At 27.8% G+C, this 25,484-nt stretch overlaps 1 protein-coding gene and 2 long non-coding RNA genes across 4 annotated transcripts; 1 reads left to right on the forward strand and 2 right to left on the reverse strand.

The window, feature by feature from the left end:
• Positions 1-55: 55 nt before the first annotated feature.
• LOC111624333 lies at positions 56-10,482 on the reverse strand. Of its 2 annotated transcripts, none has more exons than XR_002756558.1 (3): positions 7,294-7,336; positions 6,764-6,821; positions 56-123 (listed from the first exon to the last, which is right to left on the reverse strand). It is a non-coding gene; the product is annotated as an uncharacterized LOC111624333 (long non-coding RNA). The 2 variants fall into 2 exon arrangements; XR_002756557.1 differs by lacking the exons at positions 56-123; positions 7,294-7,336 and adding exons at positions 3,343-3,836; positions 10,460-10,482.
• Positions 7,273-8,316, forward strand: LOC111624332. The gene is made up of 4 exons (XR_002756556.1): positions 7,273-7,703; positions 7,785-7,856; positions 7,957-8,015; positions 8,108-8,316. It is a non-coding gene; the product is annotated as an uncharacterized LOC111624332 (long non-coding RNA).
• A 9,836-nt stretch (positions 10,483-20,318) lies between the features above and the next one.
• On the reverse strand, positions 20,319-24,632 carry LOC111624355 (zwei Ig domain protein zig-2-like). The gene is made up of 9 exons (XM_023367184.1): positions 24,456-24,632; positions 24,087-24,200; positions 23,963-24,005; positions 23,706-23,852; positions 22,866-23,020; positions 22,416-22,623; positions 21,623-21,777; positions 20,651-20,773; positions 20,319-20,553 (listed from the first exon to the last, which is right to left on the reverse strand). The coding sequence occupies exons 2-9, from the start codon at positions 24,183-24,185 to the stop codon at positions 20,530-20,532; spliced, it is 954 nt and encodes a 317-aa protein (XP_023222952.1). The 5' UTR covers positions 24,186-24,200; positions 24,456-24,632; the 3' UTR covers positions 20,319-20,529.
• Between the last annotated feature and the right edge of the window lie 852 nt (positions 24,633-25,484).

A 25,484-nucleotide genomic window follows, 5' to 3' on the forward strand; every position in this document is an offset into this window, starting at 1 on the left:
TCTGGAGGGAGTACAAAGAGGTTGTACATAGTAATTATTTAAGATGATACCATTTGCCGCTAGTATATCGATATTTGGAGTGGGAATTTGTAAGGAACCATGAAAACTTACATCATTCCATCCCTAACAAAATTAATGGAAATAATATTATTTATGTAGCTTAGCTTTATACATACAGTATATATATATACTGTGTGTATAAAGCCCAGGGATTTGATAAATCGTTCAAAAATTTTTGTTAAGAATAATCAATATTGGGAACAAGTGAACGAACCCTGTGAAGTGATAACTGTTTTGTAAACAAATAGAATCTTACAAGCAAAATAAGCGGGATTGAGCTGTCTACTGTGGCCAGGGAAAAATAGAAACGGTAATACCGGTGAATCGTAACTATATTTTTCAATAAATTAGCAATGTTATCCACGTTTTTCTGTGGGAAGTTCATAAATTTGTGTGATGTTGGACTGATTCAAAACAAGATATGTTTTTTGTTTTGTTTGTTTGTTTGTTCTGGAATCTGAAAGTTGTTTTATTTTCGATTTTGATAAAGAAAATCGAAAAGAAATTTTCCTTTTTATATATTTCAATAAAACTCTGTTTTTTTAATTAATTTGAATATGGAGGTGAGTTTCGAAACAGAATTTACAGTTAGTGTACTGTACTGTACGTTCTGAAGTGCTTATTGTTATGCAAAAGTATTAGTAAAGTTTGATTCCAGTGAGGATCAAATTTTACTAATGCTTTTGCATAAAAATAAAGAAAAGAAACGAAATCATAGTTCGGATGATGACAAAAGTATTATTTATTATTATTGAAATTTTTGCTACTCTAGGCCTCTAGGAAACAAGTGAGTGAGATTTGTGGCGGCAGAGAGTAAAGCCAGCAGGTGATTGGCCTCCTACTTCAGCCAGGTGGGAGAAACACCTAGTATTTGAATATTTTTGTATTTTTACTGAGCAGAGCGGTTTACTACAAAATTTTAAGTTTAAAATATCATTATCATAAAAAACGGATTTGACAAATTTGTACAGAAAAGTGGTTAATTTGTACAGAATGTAGTTATAATTTTGTTTAAAATAGTGTAGTGCTCTACTTTCATTAAAACTTCACTAAGTTACTACATTAAGCATCCGGATTGCCGAACGGTTAAGGTGACAGCCTGGAAAACCCGGGATCGAATCCGGAAGGGTCGAGAAATCTCAAAGTGATCCGTTCAAATATGTCGGGCTCTATCCCTTACCATCTGGCCACCTAATGGTGGGCTTGGCTAAGCAAATAATAAGCTTTCTAAAAATGTTTTCTTAGTACCGTGGGGCAAGAGTTAGAAAAGTGTATACATAGCCAGTGTTCAGCAACTTTTTTCTACTTGCGGCACACCCATGAGTTAACACGGCACACCAAAATGTTATTCCCCTCAAAAACGTATGATATGATACTATTAATAGAATTACGTAATTCCACTAACCTATTGTTATTAAAAGACATCAACACCTGTAAGCAAATTTATTTTACATATAATTTTTTAGAATACATAAAAATGCGTGACTTGTAATAAAGAATAAACAATCATCATCGTATTTCATCAGTGCTGCGAAGAGAATGAAACACAAGCTTAAGAACACAACAACTGTGATAAAAATATATAAATAAAACTTAAAATTAACAGAATATGTAAAAGTTTACGTCACACCTTTCACCATGTGGCGGAACACTGTATTAAGCATTATAATATTCAGGTAATAATAGAGCAAAATTACATGAGAAGTTGAACTCGACTTTACTCGTTTGTTTAAAGACTTTAATAAAACAATATAAAAGCTTGACTTCTCTTTGCTTTATAGTGTATCGTTAAATCGTCTGATTTTATCCTCTAAATTTTTTATCTTTTCAGTTTATCATGGACTTAAGATACAAATAATCATAAAATTATTTATATAAGAATATACTTAAAATAATTATTTCACATATATTAATTTTAAAATTATTAATTTAATTTGAAATGTGAAACTTACCAAATCATCAGCCAAAATAAAAACAATATGTGGTTTTTTCCCATGAATTAAAACAAATATATTAAACAAAACTACGGATAAAATTAGCTTCATTTCTATATGATTTCTGATCAATAAAGAAAAATATATTTAATAAAACATTGATAGGTCATTTATAATCGTTCAAATCTTATCATCTCACTGTCCGGATAAATAGATTTTGTAATGAATACATTATCTAAACAGTACATTTTCCACAAACTATTTTGATTATTACTTATCTATTTTAAAAATGATAATATTGAAAGGTAACTTATTATTATTTTTTATATAATTTTAAGTAATCAACAAAAGATTTTATTGATTTAAACTTAATATTGAAATATTTATAATAAATAATGTCAACAACCGAATGGACGAGTGGTTCAAGACGTCAGTCTACCGTTCTAAGGGACTTGCTACCTAGTCTATGCCCGTCACTACTAGTTATTCTATTGTGGGTTTAATCCAGGGGTAACCAATGACACGAGTACCCAAAGTACCACGTAAGGAAAAATCATCTGGCTCATAACGTATCATACGATTTCGATTTATCATCTGTCTTTTTCAATCATCCTTTCAATTATTTATCAACCGTTCATCCTTTTTCAATCAGTTTTTTTACATTTATTCTAATTAAAGCATATTCGTTTAATTTATTTAAATATCGTTATTTGAAGTCTAAATGATTTGGCACGTATAAATATCTTTAAAGCTAAGTGTGCTTACTATATGGCACGCGGGCTTAAAAAGATTCGCCACTCCTAGTTTAGTCGAATCCTTTATGGGTATAATTAGTAGGGCTTTCTTCGTGCAACATAGGACTGAGAGTCAAAAATGAAATAATAGTAGTATCACAAAATATTTATATTTTACACTACGTTTATGGATTAATAATGCTTAAATTATTTAATGAAAATTTAAACTACATATTTAGTTTTAATACCAAATTGCTTATATTGTGAATGTAGGTTAAATTTGTGTTTTGGTTTTTTTTTCTAATATTAAATATACATAGATAAATATGGTTTAGACTTTCGATATGATATTTCATATAATATCAAGGTTATAAATAAAAGTGTTTAAAACAAATGTGTTTGCCAATATATCCGGTTATGATCTTAATGACCTAGTTCTAATATTCTAATTTTCAGTAACCCAGAAGGATTTCGTTTACAATCAATCATAGTTGATTAAAAGTATTTTTAAACATACGATTTTAAAGTTTAAATGAATTCAGTGTGAAAGTAAAAATCAGGCTATATTTATTAAATAAATAAATATAGCCTGATTTTTACTTTCACACCGAAAAAATTTTTCTGGTTTGGTAAATGTTCCATTCGTCCTCTTAAAAGTCATGATTTTGTTAAACTAAAAACTGTATAATAAGGAACGAATTTGATATATAATAATCTCCGTTAGAATAATATTTCATAAAATAAATGATCAATTAAATAGATGTTTTGAAAGTATTTTATATTACATATAAAAGTTGACAAGTTTTATAATACAGACATTAGTCAATCAAGCCAGAAAAAATAAAATAAAATACAGAATATATATTAAAGTTTCTAAAATAAAGCATAGTAATTCTATTTGTCAGACCCAGATAGAAAGCCAACAGCTTAGGATACACAAGAACCCAAAATATAGAATTTTTTTTTATGTAAAAGACAAATTATAAATGAAAGTTTCTTTTGATTTCTTATTTTCTTTTTTGATGTTTATTTTTATGGCTTCGGTTTAAAGCTTCATTTCATTCCGCTTGGCTCCTGGTATTTTCAGTTTAAATATGTTTAGCTAAAACTAAATTTAAAATAATCTAATTAAATTCAGTTTTTATTTAATATGAAACTTTTATTTTTCAAAACAAACAAAATTGCAAAATTAAATATTAGTGCACAAAGAGAATTACAGTATTTATGAATTTAATTATAATGTTCATCAAAATTCAAATTATTTAAATAAATTGATTTCAATTTTCCTTATTATTTCAACTGAACTAAAGTTACTGCTACATACTACTTAAATTTAAATATATAAATATTGTATGCTTTAAATTTTACTACTATAAAAAGATTTATAGCATTTTAAGTTATATTTTGATACAAAACAAATAAAAGTTAAGAATAAAGTGTAAATTTTTATATAATGATGGGAATATGGCCATGCTAAGTTATGTAGAGTACAGTATTCCTGGTTTTCATGGCCATTTTATAAACATTTTAAAAAAGTTCTTTTAATTGAAAAAATTAATAATTCTCTATTAATGAGCATTAATAGAGAATTAATACAGACAAATAATCTTTATTAGCATCCGACACCGCTAGGCACAATTGAAAACGTGTACATAAGGTACATTTCAGATACATAAACACAAAAGAATATAAAAATAAAATTAAGAATAAAGATAACGTAAGTAAGAAGACAAAAAATTGCGTATTTACAAAGTGAGGAGGATGCTGGCTAGCATCGAACAGTAATTATAATACACGTTACGTAATGGGCGGCAGTACAAACATAAAACGTCTAAATAATAGTTGTTCACACTAAGTAGCGTTCAATTATCTCTTCAAGAAGATGAAATTTCTTTCTTTCAGAAACTAAAAGTTACGGTTGCAAGGCCAATCGGTCCCGCTTTCAAGAGTCAGATGATGAAGGGGATGCCGAGCGTCCTCAAGCATGGGACAGTCCATAAGATAATGGTACGCTCCATCACGTGTACTACAGATAGGACAACAATCTGAGTCACTATGATGGAACCTGTGCAGATATGCATTAAAACGTCCATGCTCAGTAAGGAACTGTTTAAGGCGATGATGCGGGTGAATCCACTTCCACTTAAGTCGACAGTCAATATTAGGAAAGAGTTGTGATATGGCTCTCTGGCAGGGAGTTCCGGTCACTTTGCCAGCACTCAATCACGCCGTTCCAAAGCCGTTGTCTGATGTTGGAAAAGGGCAGCTGATAATAGGCAAAAACGCCTTTCATAATGTTCCATGGCAGTGCGGACAAGGAAATCTGCCCGGAGTGCCCTGATGACCCTGATCCATTTAATGTGGTAGGTATTAGAGGACAGGAAGACAGCAGAAAGGATGTTCCTTGCAATTAGATGGTAGGTGTCCTTATTCTGAAGGGTTTGCACAGTAGCAGCACTATCTGTACTGATGTTAATGCGTTTTCTTTTATACTCATTATTGCAATACTGTACAGCCATAAGGACAGCAAATATCTCAGCCTAAAACACCGAGCACTCCAGGTAAAGCCTGAAGGTATCATGATGTGTTTCCATGCCAGAAGAGATAATGACAAATGCACCTGCCGTACCCTGTGATGTTTTCCAGCCTTCTGTGAATGCCTCAATAGCAGAGCCCGTTGACCAGGCTACTCTTTTAATTACCGGATGGGGAAGATCATTGAAATGTACGTACATCAAGTTCGATGTTGGAAGCACTTCTTTCTCTTGAAGCAAGGAACCTGCCCATAGTGTAGTGGATCTGTTGCAAGATTGGTGGTTTTCCAGCAATAACCGGGAGAGTAGCATTCTAGACCGTACTGTAATTACGAGTCAGGAGAATCAGTGCATGTCGTTGGGCAGTCCTCAATCTCCAGTGGTTATGGACGGGCTTGTAGCCTAATCCCATACAACTGAGCTGTAACATAAGATTGGGACAAACACACAGTCATAAATGGAGTTAAACGCCTCGTAGCTTAAACCCCATCTATTACGGGCAACACATAGAAGGCTGCTAAGAATGAGACTAGTCCTATTGATAACGTATTGAATATGAGGCTTCCATGATAGTTTGTGGTCAAGGACTACACTATGCACAGCATTAACGAGCATTTCAGGTGCTATTTCTGAAACATGCTTGCGGACAGAATTCTTCAACGCACCCAATGAAGCTGGCTGAACTCAATACTTGACTTTAAGTAGCCCCATAATCAAAAGTCGTAAAGTATAAAGTCCGGAGATCTTGCAGGCCAATTATACGGAAAGGAGCAACTTAGGATACGGTTCATTCCAAATGTTTACCTTAGGAGTTGCATGACAGGCGAAGCAATAGGAAAAGATGCTCGTCTGACGACAGTGCTCACGAATGATGGGCACCACATTGAAAATTTGTAATAATGTCTTTGATGTTATACAAACTAAGCAATCAACTCAGGAGCAATTGATGGCAGGAAATGTAAGAGCTAATCTCAATACATGAATACAAATTTTCTCATTACAAACAAAACTCCCACTTCATTTGTGCATTCCTGTAAAAAATCTGCACCACGCTGCTGTAAATACTTAGCAAATTATTGATACTATAATATGGTTGCTGTCTATTGGTTTTTGTATATGAAACGTCTCTTTAATCCAAAAGTTGTTCGGTAGACCGCCTTACAGCATTGCGGTTAGAAACATCTTTATTTTACGAAATTGGATTACAAATACATTTCGAGTTGATTTATATTTTACAACCCCTCTTCAGTGCTATATGGAAAAACAATGATATAAGTGTAACACAATATTATCTAGATATCGCGAAAAGAGAAATTTTTGCATGATATGACCGTTTACATACCATAAAACGTGATGAAATACTTTTCGCAATTTTATCATACACAACATTTCAGTATTCTATAAAAGTAAATTATGATAATTTAACATTTTAATTTATATAAAACATAAAAAAAACATAATTTTATTTTAAAAAATTTTAAAATTTTTCTAAAACACTTACAATTTTATTTCTATACACTCAAAGTGGGAGAAAACCCATATAAAGGTATAGCAAATGACTGTAAATATAAAAAAGATATAAAATTAAATAACTCATTTTCAATATATTAAACAACAGTTAAAAATCATTAATTATTCCAGTTATAGTGTTAGAAATGCTAACGATGTAATCAACAATATACAGAAATTAAAAAAGGGAAAAAACAGATAAATTAATAAGCCTTGATGTTAAAAACATATACTCAAATATAAAATGGAAACTAATAGATGCTAGCCTAATTCAACTAAACGTAGATAAATCATTAATAAATTTTGCTTATACAAGAAATTATTTTGAAGTTTATGATGAATTCTATAGGCAGATAGACGGTATTAGTATGGGGTCAAAGATGGGGCCAAAATTAGTGGAATTAGTCTTAAAAAACATTGACGATAAAATAAATAATATCCCAGGAATATAAAAAACAATATAATAGCAATATAAATAATCTTAGAAAAACAGGTGCAGTTTATAAGATAGAATGTACGTACTTGTCAATATCGAAAAGTTTACATAGGGTAAACTGGCCGGAAATTAGAACAAAGGATAAAAGAACACGAAGCAGCCATTTGACTTGAGTGCAATAGTTCCTCATACAAAGAATAATAAATGTCAAATTAATAGAAACAATATAAGAAATCTACACTCAGAAAAGATACATATAAAATAAAATTTAAGGAGCATATTGAAATAATAAAACACTCTAAGAAAAATTTAATTAATATTTCTGATGTTATGCAAATAGACCATCAATGGTATAATTTAATAGACAGCGCCACAACACAGGATGTATTATAATAAAACTATAATCTAAGATTCGTTATGAACCCCGAGAAAAGAAAAGAAAAGAAGATTCGTTGTACAGTAATGTATTAAAAATACTGGATAAAACTTATTGTTGGTATGTATTTATATGTCGTTAATGTAAAAAAGATTAAATTGTTAAATAGCTTAATTTCTAAATCATAATTGTTTGTCACAGTATAGTAACATTCATAAAGTTTTACTAAAGTATACTGGTATAAGCCCACTTTGAGTGTATGGAAATAAAATTGTAAGTGTTTTAGAAAAATTTTAAAATTTTTTAAAATTAAATTGTTTTTTTATGTTTTATATAAATTAAAATGTTAAATTATCATAATTTACTTTTATAGAATACTGAAATGTCGTGTATGATAAAATTATTGCGAAAGATATTTTATCACGTTTTATGGTATGTAAACAGTTATGCCATGTAAAAATTCCTTTTTTTTGCGATATCTAGATAATATTGTGTTCCACTTATATCATTGTTTTTCCATATAGCACTGGAGAGGGGGTTGTAAGCCTAAATATAAATCAACCTGAAATGCATTTGTAATCCAATTTCGTAAAATAAAGATGTTTCTAACCGCAATGCTGTGAGGCAGTCTACGGAACAAGTTTTGGATTAAAGAGACGTTTTATATACAAATTATTGATATTTCAAATTTTCTGTTACTTTTGGATCACCCTGTATGTTCTTTGATAATAACTGAAATGTCTGATTATTTTATTTCTTTATTTGAAACCATAAAAATACTCATTAATATTTCTATGTTTATTTGATAAAAATAATAATAAAACATAATATGCTGTAAGATATGAAGTAAAACGGATCTAATTAAAATTCAAATTGACCGAACCTTTTATATATTAGTATATGGTAAACATGAAAAGGATTTAAAAATCTTATTTGTTTCAAAATTGATAGGCCTGAACTTAAATCTTGAAATGATAATTCGGATTCATCTCATTTTCCCAGCCTGTCTCGTCTCGTAAATATAGTTTTAAAACACTTCAGCAGATGGAGTTACTGTGTTAACTCGTTAACAGAACATGACTTGTAAAATTGCAAGTACTGTAGTTTAAAATTTATTGAAATTATTCTAAAAAAGATATTTGCTTATATAAAATGTAAAAGCAGGTATCATACTATATATATTAATACATGTAACATGACGTAGTTTTTATTTAATAAATTATCGTACATGCAGCAATATACCTAAAAATCTAGAGTTTTTGTAATGTAAAATAAAATTTTTTATAGGAACAAAATATACCCTGTGTACAGCGTACTGTATGCACTACGGTTTTCAATTGCGTTAAATACTGTATTTTGAATTTCTATAAAAACGATACGTTCAAAAACTTAAATTTCGTTAATCTTTATGAATTGTCAAGCTGTTAACACCACACACACATTCGAAATCTATTCTATTTTAAACTTAGCATTAATGATTAAGCATTAGTAATAACAATAAATGAATTATAAATCTTCTTATCACGTAGATTCTATTAAATTCAAAGTCCTAATTAGATCATTAGGCTAAAGTTTTTTTACGTGAAATAAAGTATTAATTAATGATCTAATTAGGATTCGATATTTAGTAGAACCTATAGTGATCCATCATCCATGTATTATTCTTATTACGCTGGTGCCTAGTGCTATGTGAGGCACGTCATTCCAAACTGTCTTACCCTCTTTTTAAAATTTTTGTATTATTCTATTATTTTTGTATTTGACTCGTGATGTAAAGATCTATCATAATAAAATGTTTTAATCGTTTAAAAACAGGCTTATAGCATAAAAATTTAATGTGGAAATTGAATGACATTTTAAACTGCGTTTAGGAATAAATGAATGTGTGAATTCATTTATTTCAAAATACTTATCATCTTAACCAATAGAAAACATTGATATAAATTACGCAATATAAAATGTTAAATTCTTGTTTTGAGTAGATGCGATTTTAGTGTTTAAATTTAAAATGACATTTTGATTAATTGTTTTAAGTTTTTAACATAAAACTTGTAATGAAAAAATAAAACGGCAAAGGAAACAGAAACAAATCTCTGACTTGACACCAGAAATGCCAAAAGAGATTTCATCTTCGCAAAAATTCATGAAATCAAACGTCTGTGGAATCTCATTTTGTGGAAGGTTGGAAATATTGGATTTCTTGGGTCTGTACCGAGATTTGTTGTCACTCGAAGTTGTGTATGTAGAAGAAAAAGATGTAGAATCGTAGTTGTCTGCAGATGGAGAAGACAGAGTACTTGCCTCTCTTGGAATCGAGTAAAAACTTCCACAAATTATAATCGTAAAACTGATAGAGATATATAACCTCACATGATTTGTATGTCTTTTTATATTGCTGCAATACTGTATTCTACTGTATTCTATAATCTAATTGTGAAAACTTCCAAAAATTCATTGTTGTTAATTACAGTTATTGTTGTAATTGAGGAAAACAATTTTCATTTAGGGGAAGGTGGGGCAGGATGAGGACATTAAGGTTTGAAAAGTCATTAGATGGCAACCACTTTAATGAGAACAATAATTTTTTTTATTCTCGGCAACTACAACATTTGGTAATATATAATAAAAAATTTAATTTTTGAAAAACGTTTTTAAAAACAAGAAAATTTAATATTTTAAAATTATCTGTAAATGCGCCATCTTGCCCCACCGGTGTGGTAAGATGGGAATATTATTTTTATATACAAGAAAAACAAATTAAAATGGTTAAACTGTTGTTTTCTTCAATATTGGCACAAGAACAGTGTGCCCATTTATCACAGCGGTTATATATATTATTATTTTCCGAATAAATAAATATAAAAGTTTGAACATACTCGTATTTACTGTACCAGACGATACTTTCACTTCGCGCATGCTCAGTTTCACTATTTTGTAAGCAGACGATATTTTTTTTCGTGGAAAAAAATTTTTATTTCGATTGTTATCTCACATTTTATTTCTTGTTAAGATAGTATTTAAATTTAAAAAATGTTTTCACAAATAAAATAAAACGTAAAAACATAAATAATAAATTAATACAGTATATATTGTATAAATTTATTACAGTTAGATATGACTTAAAAGTGGAATATTTCATTTTCTATAAAAAGATCATTTTTAAACTTATTATTTTATATATTCGAAAAAATGATATAAAATTAACAATGACAACGAATTAAAAACTAGTTCACTGCACTATATTGCAGTGAACTAGTATATATCCAGCAGCAGAATTCATGGCCAACCTTGAGCAAGATGGGGTACCCCAATCTTGCCCAAGGTTGGCCCTACGTGTCCCAACGTGCACTTTTTACACTGAATGCAAACACGGATCAACTTTATTTCAAAACTAAACAATTTCAGTCTTAAAGGTTACTTCGAATACCATAATATCTTCATCTAAAAGGTAACGTAAAAGTTCGCAACGATGCTTACTTTGTAGAAACTTTGTAGCGGGCGTAAAATTAGATGAAGTATTGCGGAAACGTGAAAAACTATGTTACTTCCAAACAAAGAGAGCGATTCGGACGTTCTCTCGTCCCGTGATCCTTTTTTTAGGTTGACATTTAGTTCCCCAAATAACAGCTAGATGAAAGCGCGTTAACCACGAATAAACAGAAGTCCCATCTTACCCCGTGGCCCATTTTGCACCATCTTTCACTATAATAGATTTCAACTCATTATGGAGAAGAATGTTTCTATAGGCTGATGCAAACTGGCGTGTAGTGAGATTGTTGTTACAGCCAAAATATACCTGTTTACATGTAAATGAAAACTTTGTTTTTGCTCACCCTCCCAAGTTTAGTTCTTTCAACTTACCTAAACAAAGCATTTTCTTCTAATAACAATTTTCGACATAACGCTTGCAAACTGTGACATGCAACAATAAAATCTACAAAGCCCGTCTCCTTTTTGATATCTATATACTCGTAATTCTAGATTCTTAAAGGTTCATCAAACACTTTTCAGTTTCATTCAATAATGTTTTTACGGCGTCATAATTCCATTAAGGAACAGCTGCTTTCCAACCTTTACTTACTGTATTCTTCAAACTATGTCGAACGGCCTGCAAATATATTTGATGAGTTGTTTCATAAATAAAATAAATTATTAGCAATCATAATTAACATATTTTGACTAATGAAAGATGACACGAAGAAAATGTTTAGTTGCTTCGATCCCTCAAACCAGGAATTTTTCCTCAAGACATATTTTAATTCAATCTGTTACACAGTCAGGAACAGTTGAGCAGCCAGTCGAATATTCTTTTTATCTTGCTACTGCATATGAATATTTCTGAGCTTGTAGGACAAATTAATTTTTAACATTATTGAATACAATGTAGTTCCAACACAAACTTCCAATCAACACAATCTTCGACAATAAATATTGATTTGTGGGGCCAAAAACATTTCTAACCAGTTTTAAAATATGGCACGAATCCATAAACACAAAGATGGGTTCTGTGGTCACGAGGTGAGAGAAACGTGTCTTCAGTTCTTCTGTTGTATCCAATTCACAATTTTGATCGACACAATTCAGCTGTAGCCAAATAGCATAGCCATAATAACATTTGCAAGCGGGCCATCAAATATCATGGCAACAACTTTCTCTCCAGTACCACGAATGACTGTAAGGCACTGCTTCTCTAAACTTATTTTTTCTCCTCCTGATAGCCAATTTATAAAAAAATAACCCACAGGAAGAATTTTCCAGTTGTTACTAAGTGCTACTGCCATAAATACCAGGACCTGGGAAGTAACTCGATTATTCTCTTCTTCTCGTTGCCAAAGTCAATACATGTCTTTGGATTCAAATTCTATATGCTTTCGAACAGCCATTTCATCCATCAGTAAGTACAAATCAGTAAGTTTCTTTCCTTTCCTCTGTTGTTTGCACTTTCTTTGAGAAATCTTAGACTTTCTGATAACCTGGAGAATCATCTACAGCTTGGTTCTTAACGATAGCAACGTTCTTGTGTCTGAAAAACGAGACTGAAACATTTGGCTAACGTAGTTATAAGCGTGTAGTGAATGAAAATGCAAAGTCATTGCAAATTCTTGGAATTCAGATGCATATTTTAAAGACAAGGTTTCATCACACATTTTAGATAACTGTCTCCAAGCGCTCCAGACAAGGCAATCTGAAGTTCATTGATGCGGCTTTCACTTAATACCTTCTCATTCAACAAATTAGCTGTAATGTTTATCAGGTAATGCATTCCGCTTTTAAAGTTGTCGTCAAGCTTGAAGCAAAACTTATAAGACTTTTAAGATTTATAGATTTAAAAATGATATAAAGAAAGTAAGAAGTTCAGATCACATGTAAAAGCGGACAAATCAAAACAATCAGTCATAATGATTATAAATCAATATAATACAATTATTAGAAATATTAGAAGTGAGAATAATTTCAAAAAGTTGAAGTAAAACCCAAAGAAGATATCAGTATATTTCTTCAATTTTTGCTGTAACTTGATAAGAAAACAACAATTAATAACAAAAAATGAAGGAAAATATATTAGTACTTTAGGTTGTAAAATACCAACTATAAAAATAAAAGTGGCTACGTAAAGACCCTATTAGACCATTGGTGGACTTGCGTGAATTTATATTATACAGTTTGGAATGTTTTGTAAAGAAAAATTAAATGAATTAACTATATCTGATAATAACACAAAAATACAGAAATGTTGCTAAGTAAATTAAAAAGAATAGATATTAATCCCCAATACAAGCTAGCGTCACTAGATATTAAAAACATGATCCCTCAATATATTTGAATACAATTATAAATATTAAAAAATGCATAGGAAAGACTAAAATGTCTTCATTTTCGCCAGGAACAATAATCTTTTATTGCAGAAACAACCTTTTACTAGAGTTACGCGTCTGCAAAAATATGCAAAACAGTTTCAAAAGCGAAACGTGCTTTTTAAACTGTTTACATGGCATAAATGAAGGCATTTTAGTCTTTCCTACGTATTTTTAATGTGTAAATTCATCAGCCATTTTTTAAAAAGAATTATAAATACGTTAGAAATAGGCATAGGCTATAAACTGCCCAAATTTGCTTGTTAAACTTGTTGCTTTCGTTATACAAAATAACCACTTTGTAAGTGATGGAAAATGGTACACTCAAATACGTTGCCTTCCTATGGGATCCAGGATAGATGACGAATTTCTATTAGAGTATTATATTTAGTTAATATATTTAATTATTTTACTGAAATTCGGAGTAGGCCTATATTCATTTCTCTTACTTCTTTACGAATCAAGAAAGAAGTAAGAGAATTAATATATTTATTTTTAAATCAGAGTCGAATCACAATACTTTAACATATTTTTTATCTAAATATTATTTTAAGTGTAAAGATGTAAATACTGTACTTTTATTTTTGAACTATTTAAATTTTGCTTGAGATAAAAATATTTAACAAAATCTTTAGTTTTATTATCAGTTATAACTTCAGTCCTGAGGCATCAAAATTTCAATTTCTTTTGATAAATTGAAAACAGTTACTATAATAAAAATAAATGTTTATTTGATTTACACAAATATAGAAAATCGTATAGAGTTTATTCGATATTACCAGAATATCTAGAAAAATTAAAAATAAAACCGAATGCAAAACATTATTTTAGCAATTTATAAAACTAATGAATTAATACCAAAATAATATAACTTACTAATTTCTTGTTAAAAATAATGAGTTAAAAAACAATAAAATAAAATAAACATTAATAAAAAAATAGTATTTAGTAATAAAATTATTAAGTATTATTTTATATTCATTATTTCATAAAATTGTATTAATACTAAAATACTACTAGAATAGGCCAGTGATTCTTGAACAGTTCGCCCAGGTGCAGTGACGAGCCTCAAGAGATGGCTGAGTGAACCACGAATATCACGAAAGTATATTTTAAAAAGAAAAATAATCCGATTTATTCAAGGATTTATTACAACCGTGATATACTAATAACTAGGTTAGGCCTATAGAGTAGCATTTATCATAGTACACAGCTATTTAAAATTTGAAATATACTATATTTGAAAGACGAAATGCGCCAGAAAAATCTTTCATGTTTTATAGTGAGCCGCTAGTCAAAAAAGTTTCAGAACAACTGTAGTAGAATTTCGATTAACTGTAATTAATGAGAAAAAATGGCACTCTGGTTAATTAGATACAATATGAATCCTGTATCCGGTATGTTGATAGGGTAAATTTCAAAGGAACTAGAAAAGAAAAATGCATACGACTATATGCTCGTAGTAGCTCGTAATAAATTGGACATTTCAGCAAACCAGCAAACTGTATCATTTTTTTTTTTTTTTTGTCTTTATGTCCGAAGCTTGAAAGATAAATGAGTCATAAAGCGATTTATGATGACTTAATGACTCATTTATAGATATTTTTCTGCATCTCGGCTAATCCGCTTCCCTGTTAAATGCGATTTCCGATAATCGAGCGAATACTATAATTATAATTTTAAAATTTGTTTTATTAATACTAATAATTTTATTTTTATTTTTATTACATTTAAATTATATCTTTATTACATCATAATTCAATAAATTAGTTATTGGAAAATATCAAAATTATGTTGAAAATTTTAGTAATAGCATACGATGGTCATTGATATGTCTACAAATTCGTGTAAATAAAATGTAATTGTCTAATTTTAATAAAAAAAAAATTAGAATAAAAATATATTAGGATTAATTTTATTCGAATCAATTTTATTTGATTCCATTTATTTTAAGGACAAATTGATTTTTAACATTTGATTAAATTTTAATACAATATTAATATTATGATTGTTTAAATAACTTGAAAACCTTTCAACCTTCTTTCTTATTGCGTATCAGGTAGCATATTAAATATCTACTTTATCTAATAAGTATGCATTTTTAAGATTCTTAATTCTTTCTCAACAAAGGAATTTTCTTTTTTATTTTAATTTTAGAAAGTTCATAATAATAAAATTAGAATATATGAATTTTTTATTATAAGACATGTAACATATTAAAAGTAATTTTGATAACACTTAAAGATTAAAATATTCTCCATACTTTAATTATTTAACAAAATTAAATCAATCATATTTTCTCCTTTCTATATTCTTCTGAAAAAGATATAGAAAGTTATAGATATAAAATGTTCTTTTATTATTTATATCTCATTTTCAGTCTTCATATTAATATTATTTAATGTATAAACTTTCAAATATATAAATTCTCATATACATAACAAGAGTGTTTTTAAAAAAAATGCCTGAATATTGTATAATTGGCACAAGTGCTTGAGTGAATAAAACCATTGAACCTAATCGTGAGTTCACGCTTGATCAACAGATTGGCCGCGTGAGTTTTCTTCATGTGTCTCAACTAAATAGAGGTCAGTTTTCCATAGAAAAGTTCCTCAGAAGGCACTCCTTTGGCAGATCGCGTACTTGTTGCATTGCGTTATCCATGAATCCATTAATCCATACTATACAGGTTGATTCTAATTATATAAGAAAAATTTCAGGACTGATTCTTCGAATAATTTCAATCATAAAAATTTATATGAACCTATATTCAAAACAACATAGTTGTAATAACTGTTGAAAATGATCGCTGCAAACTGTAACACAGGATTCTATCCTCTGCCATATTGATCGGCGCGCGCGTATTCACAAATACTAGAGGTGTGTCGAATTATATCACAGGATTCGATAATGCGATTCCGTAATTCGTCAACATTTTCAATGGAGTCACATATTAAATATTCTATTATTTTAAAACTATTTCATTTTGAATATACAGTACAGTATATCCAAATGCACTTTTGTGGTTGAAATTATTGGAAGAATCAACTACTGAAATATTTCGCATATATTTAGAATCGCCTTATATAATTGAACGCTTCTATTAACTCACCAAATTTTGAACTTTCTGTGCCCTTTACATATACTATTATTATTTTTTTAATATTATGTAGCTGCATTGTCTTAACTTTTTGTGCCAATTCTTTTGTGCTTTAAAGTATCAATAAGGCGGAGTGTGATTTGAAAGCCATTATGGTTTTATCTAGGCTCACAATAAAGACTTGATTATAAGAGAAGGAATCTGACATATCCAACTGAGCTCTGAAATGAAAAATTCTTGACATTCTCCGCTCAGAACTGATTCCGAGTCTTTCTTAGCGGCAGGCTGACGTCTTAACTATCAATAGTTCGATTATCAAGCTTGCTCACAATATGCAATTTTCCTGCAATTTTTTCTGCAAAGTCAGACCAAGTAAATTTTAATCATTTGTTGTTTAGAAATTGATTCAATGAACCAGACCCGTAAACTATGTGATGATCTATTTCCATTCATTTAGCATCATCAGATTTATAATCAGAGGCGGCGAGAAAGGCGACGCGTCGCGACGCGTTGGGCCTCACAAATTCAGTAGCATATTTTAGTAACTCATTTAAGTTATCAAATTGGTAATTATTGAATCTATAATTGTGTCGGTATATGTTGCAGCTGCAGAACGATCATTTTCAAAATTAAAATTGATCAAAAACTACTCCGATCAACAATATATCTAGAGAGACTTTCTTTATTTTAGATCTTGTCCATTGAAAGAGATATTGCTGCAGAAATGGCTTTTTTATTTATTTCTTCTGCTAAATTAACTTGTAAAATATTTATTTTATACTGAAAATGTAAGTTTTCTAAATGTAAATGATAGTTCTTTTCTGTTTAGTCGTCTGATAAATTCGCGTAGTCTAAACACCTTGTCAGCGGCATGATGTCGAAGCGATTATTGAAGCAACTTTTGTGGCATAGTGTGAACCGAACTTTACAATTGTAAGACATTTTTCGCTGTAAAGTAATAAATTTTAAAACTGTTTTAATATTAGTAGTGATTTTTCGTACATAAGACATTCGCAAAATTTTAGTACCGTAAGTAAAAGTGACTTTTCAATAAATATACTAGAAAAATTTCATAACTAATTATTTTTTACTATTTCCTTTGCTATTTATTTATTTATTTATTCATACCAGTCATATTTGTCTAATAAAACTTAAACCCATATATCAAATAATATATAATTCAATTAAAATAGCTTATTACGAATCTTACAAACTTACTTCATATTATAAAAGTTGTATTACTGAATCCGATATCAAATCAATTCGGAATTATGTTAAATTCGACATAATTCTTAAATTTAGGTATTTTTTTGAAAATCTGAATGTAATAAAAATGTTATATTATTTTTAAATTATATTTTTAACTACGTTATTAATGCTTAAATATATAATTAACTTTTCCATTAATTCTTAATATATAATTATTAAAATACCTCTAATTATTAATTATTAAAATACCTCAATTTCTTCTTGAAAAATCTTTTCGAATTTAAGATACAATCTGATTTTTTAAAAATCAGAATGAATCTTAAATTCGAAGTAAGCAACCCACAACGTCAGTAGATTAACTTAAAGATGAATACACCGAGAAAACAGTCAAGGAAAAAACGCAGCACGATACTAAATATAAACATTTTTTTCAATATTTAATATAATTTTTAAAGTGAAAGAAGAAAAAAAAAGTCACTCCTATAAGTTAGTTTCTAAACATTATTTTAAAAAACTGATTAATCATTCAGTTTGACAATGTCTTAAAGTTTGAAAATTCTTTCGAGTAATGCTTTTTCCAAGTATTTCTAATAGAACAATTACAGTAGATGATGTCTGACCAATTGTTAATTATTTTCTTTATTATATTTTAAACATATTTATTTATTTATTTTTGTATATTTCCATTCTGTCCAATTATTCAATTTAAATAGTAAACTTTTCTTAACTCAAAATTACTTTCGTAACATTTTTGCAATTATTACTAATTATACTGTAGACCCTATTATTTTTTATGACAATTTTCTTACAGAAATGAATCAATTCCTGTCTATAAATCAATATTTATATCAGTAACCTATAAGGATAACTGTCTGAATAGGCGCACTTCATTATAGATATCATTAAATCAGTAGAGATAATATTAAATTCGGCCTAGAATACAAACAGGACATTTTGAAGTCCTAAAGAATTTAAATTTACATGAAGTTTTACATTTAAATTTACATACAATGAAATTTACTTGTTGGTGCAGTATAATTATTATTCTAAATGCAAAACATCCAACACTATTTTGCATTAAAAGAGAAGGAAAGTCTAGAAATTTAAATAGCTTTTTAATTTTATATTTATAACATTTATAATAATAAAAAGTGTCTGAGTAATGAATTTTGAATAAACAGTCTTAAGTAGTTTTATTTTTAATTTACATTTTACAACTTATATTACTGAATTAACATCAAGAAATTATTATTAATTACAGAAATTGTAATTAGAATTTATTTTCTTAATTATTAAATGTCACAGCACTTCATTTGAAAATAATGATAATAAAAGCACTTTGTCGCTTTTTCTTCTCTAATCGAATGTATACTCTTATGGGCTCTCAATCGATAAAAATTGAAAGGATCATGCCTTCACATACTCTGTTTTTAATGTGAATGATTAAGTTAAACAAGTGAAGTGAAAATGTTTTCGCTTATCGAAGTTAGTAGAATTTAAGTCAGAGAAAATAATTTTGAGTAACAGTTTATTTTAAGGAAGGCGTAAACCACAATGATAAAGGTCCTCTTGTAGATAGAGAAGAATACTAAAAAGAGACTGAAGATAATCTTGGAGTACTCTGACGTTCGTCAGTGGGCGTCATGAGATTCGTATTCCTATCTTTGTTTCTCCTTTTTTTAGAACTTCCTTTGAGATATTATTTTCGTTATTTGTCTTCAGAACGAGTAAAAGGTAATCTCTAGCATAAAACTCGACCTTTTCCTCGTTCCTTGCTTCTCGATCCTGTTCTGACCTCCTCCTATCCCCATACATCTGTCATCGCGGATGAGGGAATGACATTCCTGTCTGGGACGGTGTCTCTCTGCTTCGTGTCATTCGTCACATGCCAGCTGGAGACCCGATCCCGACAACGTGTTAATTGTATTAAATATACTTTATTATTATGTACAAATTGTAATTTAAATCACTCTGGAAAAATAAATTAANTAATATTTTATTTTGTATAAAGTGTTTTTCAAATTATAATCTACCAATTTATTATTTAACTATTCTGTACTGTACATTCATAAATTATATTTATCTTAAAATCTTTTAATATTTGTTCACGTGGACGATTTAATATAAATCTTCATCATCATATCTTAGGGGAATGTTCTTGATTTTTAATTAAGTAAAATTGATCAGTTTGTCACGTTTTATAAATATCTAGAAGCTATTTGTCAATAGTATAATAATACACTTCGTAATAAAATTAAAAAATATAAATCTTCGAAAGGTCGATGTAACTTTATAAAATGTTAATAAACTTGAGGAGAAAATAAATTTTATTTTGAAACGTTAGACGAGTTCGAAATTATATATTTTCACAAGAAAAATATTTACAAAACTCATTTAAATTAATCTTTAACTTTTCAGAATATTTTATAAAAAAAAACTTTAATTGAATTTGAATTTTTATACGCAAATTTACTTTTTATTATAATTTATAATTCAATAATAAAAATGCCAATTTATTTAAAATATTTTCTTTTAATTTTTATTTGGTGAACCATTTCATAACATTAGAAACACGTAGAAAAAAAAAATTTATTAAAATCATAAAAATATAAAATACATGTGATTAAATACATGACAAATATATATATAAGTAATTAAATAAGAAAAATATGATGTTTTAGATATGATGAAAATATAATATAATAAATTAAACATCACGAGGTATTTGTTTTGCGAAATTGATACTTAAGAAGTTTCATTAGAGAAAATTCTTAATTCCTTTTTAACTTTTATCTTTATTTTCTGGCTGTAAAAAAATAGAAATAATTTAATTATAATTTCGAAATTCCTTCTTAATTTAAAATATATTTTATTAAATTAATTTAAATAGTAAATTTACTTACCAATAGTGGATAAAGAAATAGAACCGCTGTATCCGAACCCCTACTATTCTCGCTCAAGCATGTATAATGGCCCATATCATTCCATTTTAAATCATAAATAATAAGATCACCATTTTCCATCAGCTAAAATTATATATTAAAATTAATTTATTAACAAATTAAATTTAAAATTTTATTTAAATATTAAATTATTATATTTTTTCAATTTTTAAATAAGAACATTTCTTTAAGTATCAAATATTTTATTTTTCTTAAAATATAATTTTCTGTAATCGCGTACAATTTTTTTTAAAATCAGTTTTTAGGTTATACAATTAATAGGCCTCATATTCTATGTATATGTATTTAATTTATATCAGCTATTTCGAAATCTTTATTACCGATAACCTTAACATTAACACATCGTATGTCTTAAATAATATATATAATTCTTTGCACGCATATTTATGATATAAACCAGATATTTCATTATATTTTATTCAGATTTAATTATCAATATATTAAACAGTTTATACAGGCAAGTTTAGAAAGTAATTAAATAAAAAATATATATATTAAATTCAAATATATTCAGAATTCATTAAACATTTTATTAAACTGTAAACAAATAAAATATTTTATATAATAAAGCTAAAAAAGTTTTTAATTTAGTCGGTTTAATCATCGACTGCTTTAATGGAGCGCGGCTTAGAATTGTATTTTCTAATTTTGTTATTAATTAGGAATATACATTAATAATTTTAAAAACATTAGTAGACAAATACCTAAATATATCTTAAAAAACTTAACATTTTTAAATATTTTAGTTAGGTTAAAAAAATAAATTTTTTCATAGCTTCACGTTCTTAATGTAAAAATATAATAGTTTTAATTCCTAGATATACTAAATAGTTTTTAACATCTACATTTATTAAACTCTTTAATTAAATCTACAATATAATTTTTAAGAGTAAATTTCAATAATTTACTTACCTTATATTTGTTACTATCACTTATAGGATTTTCTTCGGTATCTAACCAAGTTATTTTTGGTGTAGGAGAACCTTCTGAACGGCATATAAGTCTCACATCATAACCTTGAGTTTTCAACATTCTAGTTGTCCATAAATTAATTCTTGCCGAGCTACCTATTGACAAAAAAAAATGAAAAAGTTTTACTTAAAATACTATTGTTTGTATTTTTTTTTTAATTTCGAGAATCATTAATTTAATATTAATGATTATAAATGAAAATATTTAATGATATTTTCTCTTAATTTTAATTGTATATAATATTTAATTTAAGTTAAAACATTATTATTTATTAAAACAATTCTAAATTAAGACATGAACTGTTTCAATTAGTAATAATTAATTTTTTATTCCAGAAAAGAAGATATATTATTGAATGTTTTAAAAGTAATCATTTCGGCTCATTAATATATTTTAAAACTGTAAAAGCACTCATTTGAATTTTAACAAAAAGATAATCTTTAAAAAACATCGTCCTTATTTCTATTTTTTACAGGGAAAAATATCCTATAATTGTTATTTTCAATATATTAATGAATTAAAAGATACTAAGCATTATATTTAATGATTAATGTGAAAATAAAAGCACCAAATTTCAAATTCCTTAAAACATTTTATCAAAAAGAAAAAAGTTATTTGCTTTATAAAAATAATAAAAATACTTTTAATATATGTTATATTTTAATATATAATTATAAATATATAAATTAATTATATTAATTAACAACAAATAATTATTTTTCTTTTTACTTACTGATCTCTTTATCTACACAAAGATCTTCTTCAGATTCCATAATTTCCACCTTCACGTTTTTACTTTTCTTCTCGTAAGCATTTTCAATGACGCAAGTATATTCTCCAGCATCATCCGGAGTGACGCAATCTAAATATAATCTAGATTTGACCATAGTAATAGTATATGATTCCACATCACCATTTATCACTTCATCGGTAGATGATTCCTGGAATTTTCATTCAAAATAAATAAATAAATAAATTTCTATCATAATTAANACTTAACATTTTTAAATATTTTAGTTAGGTTAAAAAAATAAATTTTTTCATAGCTTCACGTTCTTAATGTAAAAATATAATAGTTTTAATTCCTAGATATACTAAATAGTTTTTAACATCTACATTTATTAAACTCTTTAATTAAATCTACAATATAATTTTTAAGAGTAAATTTCAATAATTTACTTACCTTATATTTGTTACTATCACTTATAGGATTTTCTTCGGTATCTAACCAAGTTATTTTTGGTGTAGGAGAACCTTCTGAACGGCATATAAGTCTCACATCATAACCTTGAGTTTTCAACATTCTAGTTGTCCATAAATTAATTCTTGCCGAGCTACCTATTGACAAAAAAAAATGAAAAAGTTTTACTTAAAATACTATTGTTTGTATTTTTTTTTTAATTTCGAAAAGTTTTCAACTTTAATTGATAGTAATGTTTGTAAGCATTAATATTAGTAGTAAGTATCAGCACGTACTGTACATTAATAGTAAACAGTACTAAAATTTAAGTAATACGAAGTAATAGTGTTTTAAGTACTGTACATTCAAATACATTTAAACCTCCAATAACGGCCACCTCTTTTTCGGCAGTTTATTTTTTAATGTACAGTATTTAATGTATTAGTAATTGTAATTACTAGCACTAAAGTAGTACTAAAAATATTAATGATTCTATATTTATAAATAACATTTTACTAAGGATTTAATATTTTTAGTACTATTTTAGTGCTAGTACTTATAATAACATAGTCAAACCTCTAAACAACGGCCAGTGACGGAAACGTAAAAAATGGCCATTATTAAAGGTTTCTTAGTAAAATGTTATGTATAAATATAGAATCTTTAATGTAATATTAGATTATTATTTTACATTTTTTTTTTAAAATGTATATCATTGACATTCAAGTATCGTCTTAAGTAGTCAAGGTTTTCCAAGAAGGGGTTTTTATTATAATAAATTTTAGATAAAAATAGTAAGTTTGCATTTCTTAATTTAATTTAATTTAATTTTTTTAGAATAACCGATTTTGTAATTAATAACTCTCTTTCTTACTTTTTTNACTATCATCGGACTTGGAGAAGCTCCGGCTTCACATTCCAAAACACGATTCGAACCAGCTAACAACCGTATAGAAGATGGCGGTTTCTTGTGAAATTTCAAAAATTCGGCTAAAAGATTAAGTACAAAACTTAAATTAAAATGCTTTTTCTTTTTAACTTTGAAAAAATTAATTAAATAAAGTTTTAATTTTTACAAATTCGGGCATTAAGCTACTTACCGCTTCGTTTCATTCTTCTAAAAACGTTTTGATGAGCAGAATTCTGTAATAATTAGCATAAAATTTTAAAAAATTGTATTATAATTTAAAATAGATAATAATTATTAAAAATTTGTCTACTTACTCCAATTGTTCTTTTATTAGAAATCACACGCGATAATGAACTACCAATCATCGCACTTAGAAAAACGATGATGGTGGCAAAACTTATCCAATTTTTCATTTTTAAAATTATTTGCTGAAATAAATTAATTAAATAATTAAAATAATAATAATAATTTAAAATAATTTTTAAAGTAATTTTATACTTTTTAAAAACTAAGAACTTCATCTAAATTTCAATTTTGATGAATAAAATCTCAAATAATGAATAAAATTATAAAAAAAAAGAAATTAATAATATTTATATTAAATAATCTATATATAATAAACAAACAAAAAGAGAAATAATAATATTTACAATAGCGCTAAACTAAGTTTGTAAGTAGCTAACCTGTGATAAACTTGTAGTAAACCCTTCTTCTCCGATAATAGAAGCAAATGTGACGAAAATGAAGCAGAAGATGCTTTTATACGCTCTTCGCAATTCAACGTCTACCTGGCTTACGTCACGTCTAACAGTTTCAAGGCGACCCTCCTTTACCACGTGATGATCGTCACGTGATCAATCATCATTGACTGACGGGTTTAAACAACGTAAATATTTAACATCGAATCATATTACATTATTTCATAATCAACTACGCGAATGAAAAAAAAATCTAATTTTTTTTAATATATATCTCATAGTTACTTTTATTACATAATTCCAACCGGGAAAAATTTTTAAATAGTATTCTTCTGACACGATTTTCCGGTTATTAATTGAATTAAATCTCAAATTTTGCGATTTTTAAGACTGTATCGTCCTTTCTCTTTTTAAATTTATTGTTTTGCAATGTAGATTATTAATAATTTAATATTCAAATGAGCCAGAATGTATAAATTATAATAGAATTAATCAATTTAAAGTGTTACAAATTAAATAATTCTCAATTAATTACCGCATTTTCAGTCAATGGCTCTTATCAATGAAGAATGTCACGTGAAACACCCTGTAGTATTTCCTGTCTGTCGTAAAATTTCAAACACACCCTCTTAAGAGTACGGAGGTTAAACAGGATCATTTTTTTTCCTACTTCACTTATTTAATCTATTACAATCGTTTTTGGCACCGAAAGTGATTCGTAGTGAGGTGATGATGCAACTCCCCACACATATTAAGACATTCTTTTCTTTCCTAGTATTGAGATAATTAATGGAAAGGATGTAAAATATGAGTAATCGCGATTAAAAAAAAGCCGCAACCCAGTTATAAAATGTTATTAAAATAATTGGTGTTTATTTATTAGAATTATAGTTCTGAAAACAGGATGATTGTATCCTTAAACAAAAGATGGTAGCCGATAAAATCCCCCTATTGAAATAACCCCGATTCGTATCAATAGGGGGCCCTTATGTTAGGTTATAAAAGGGGAGCCCT

This window comes from Centruroides sculpturatus, unplaced genomic scaffold (assembly GCF_000671375.1).
Source record: "Centruroides sculpturatus isolate CEXI.00-Female unplaced genomic scaffold, Cexi_2.0 scaffold9, whole genome shotgun sequence".
Taxonomy (NCBI): domain Eukaryota; kingdom Metazoa; phylum Arthropoda; class Arachnida; order Scorpiones; family Buthidae; genus Centruroides; species Centruroides sculpturatus.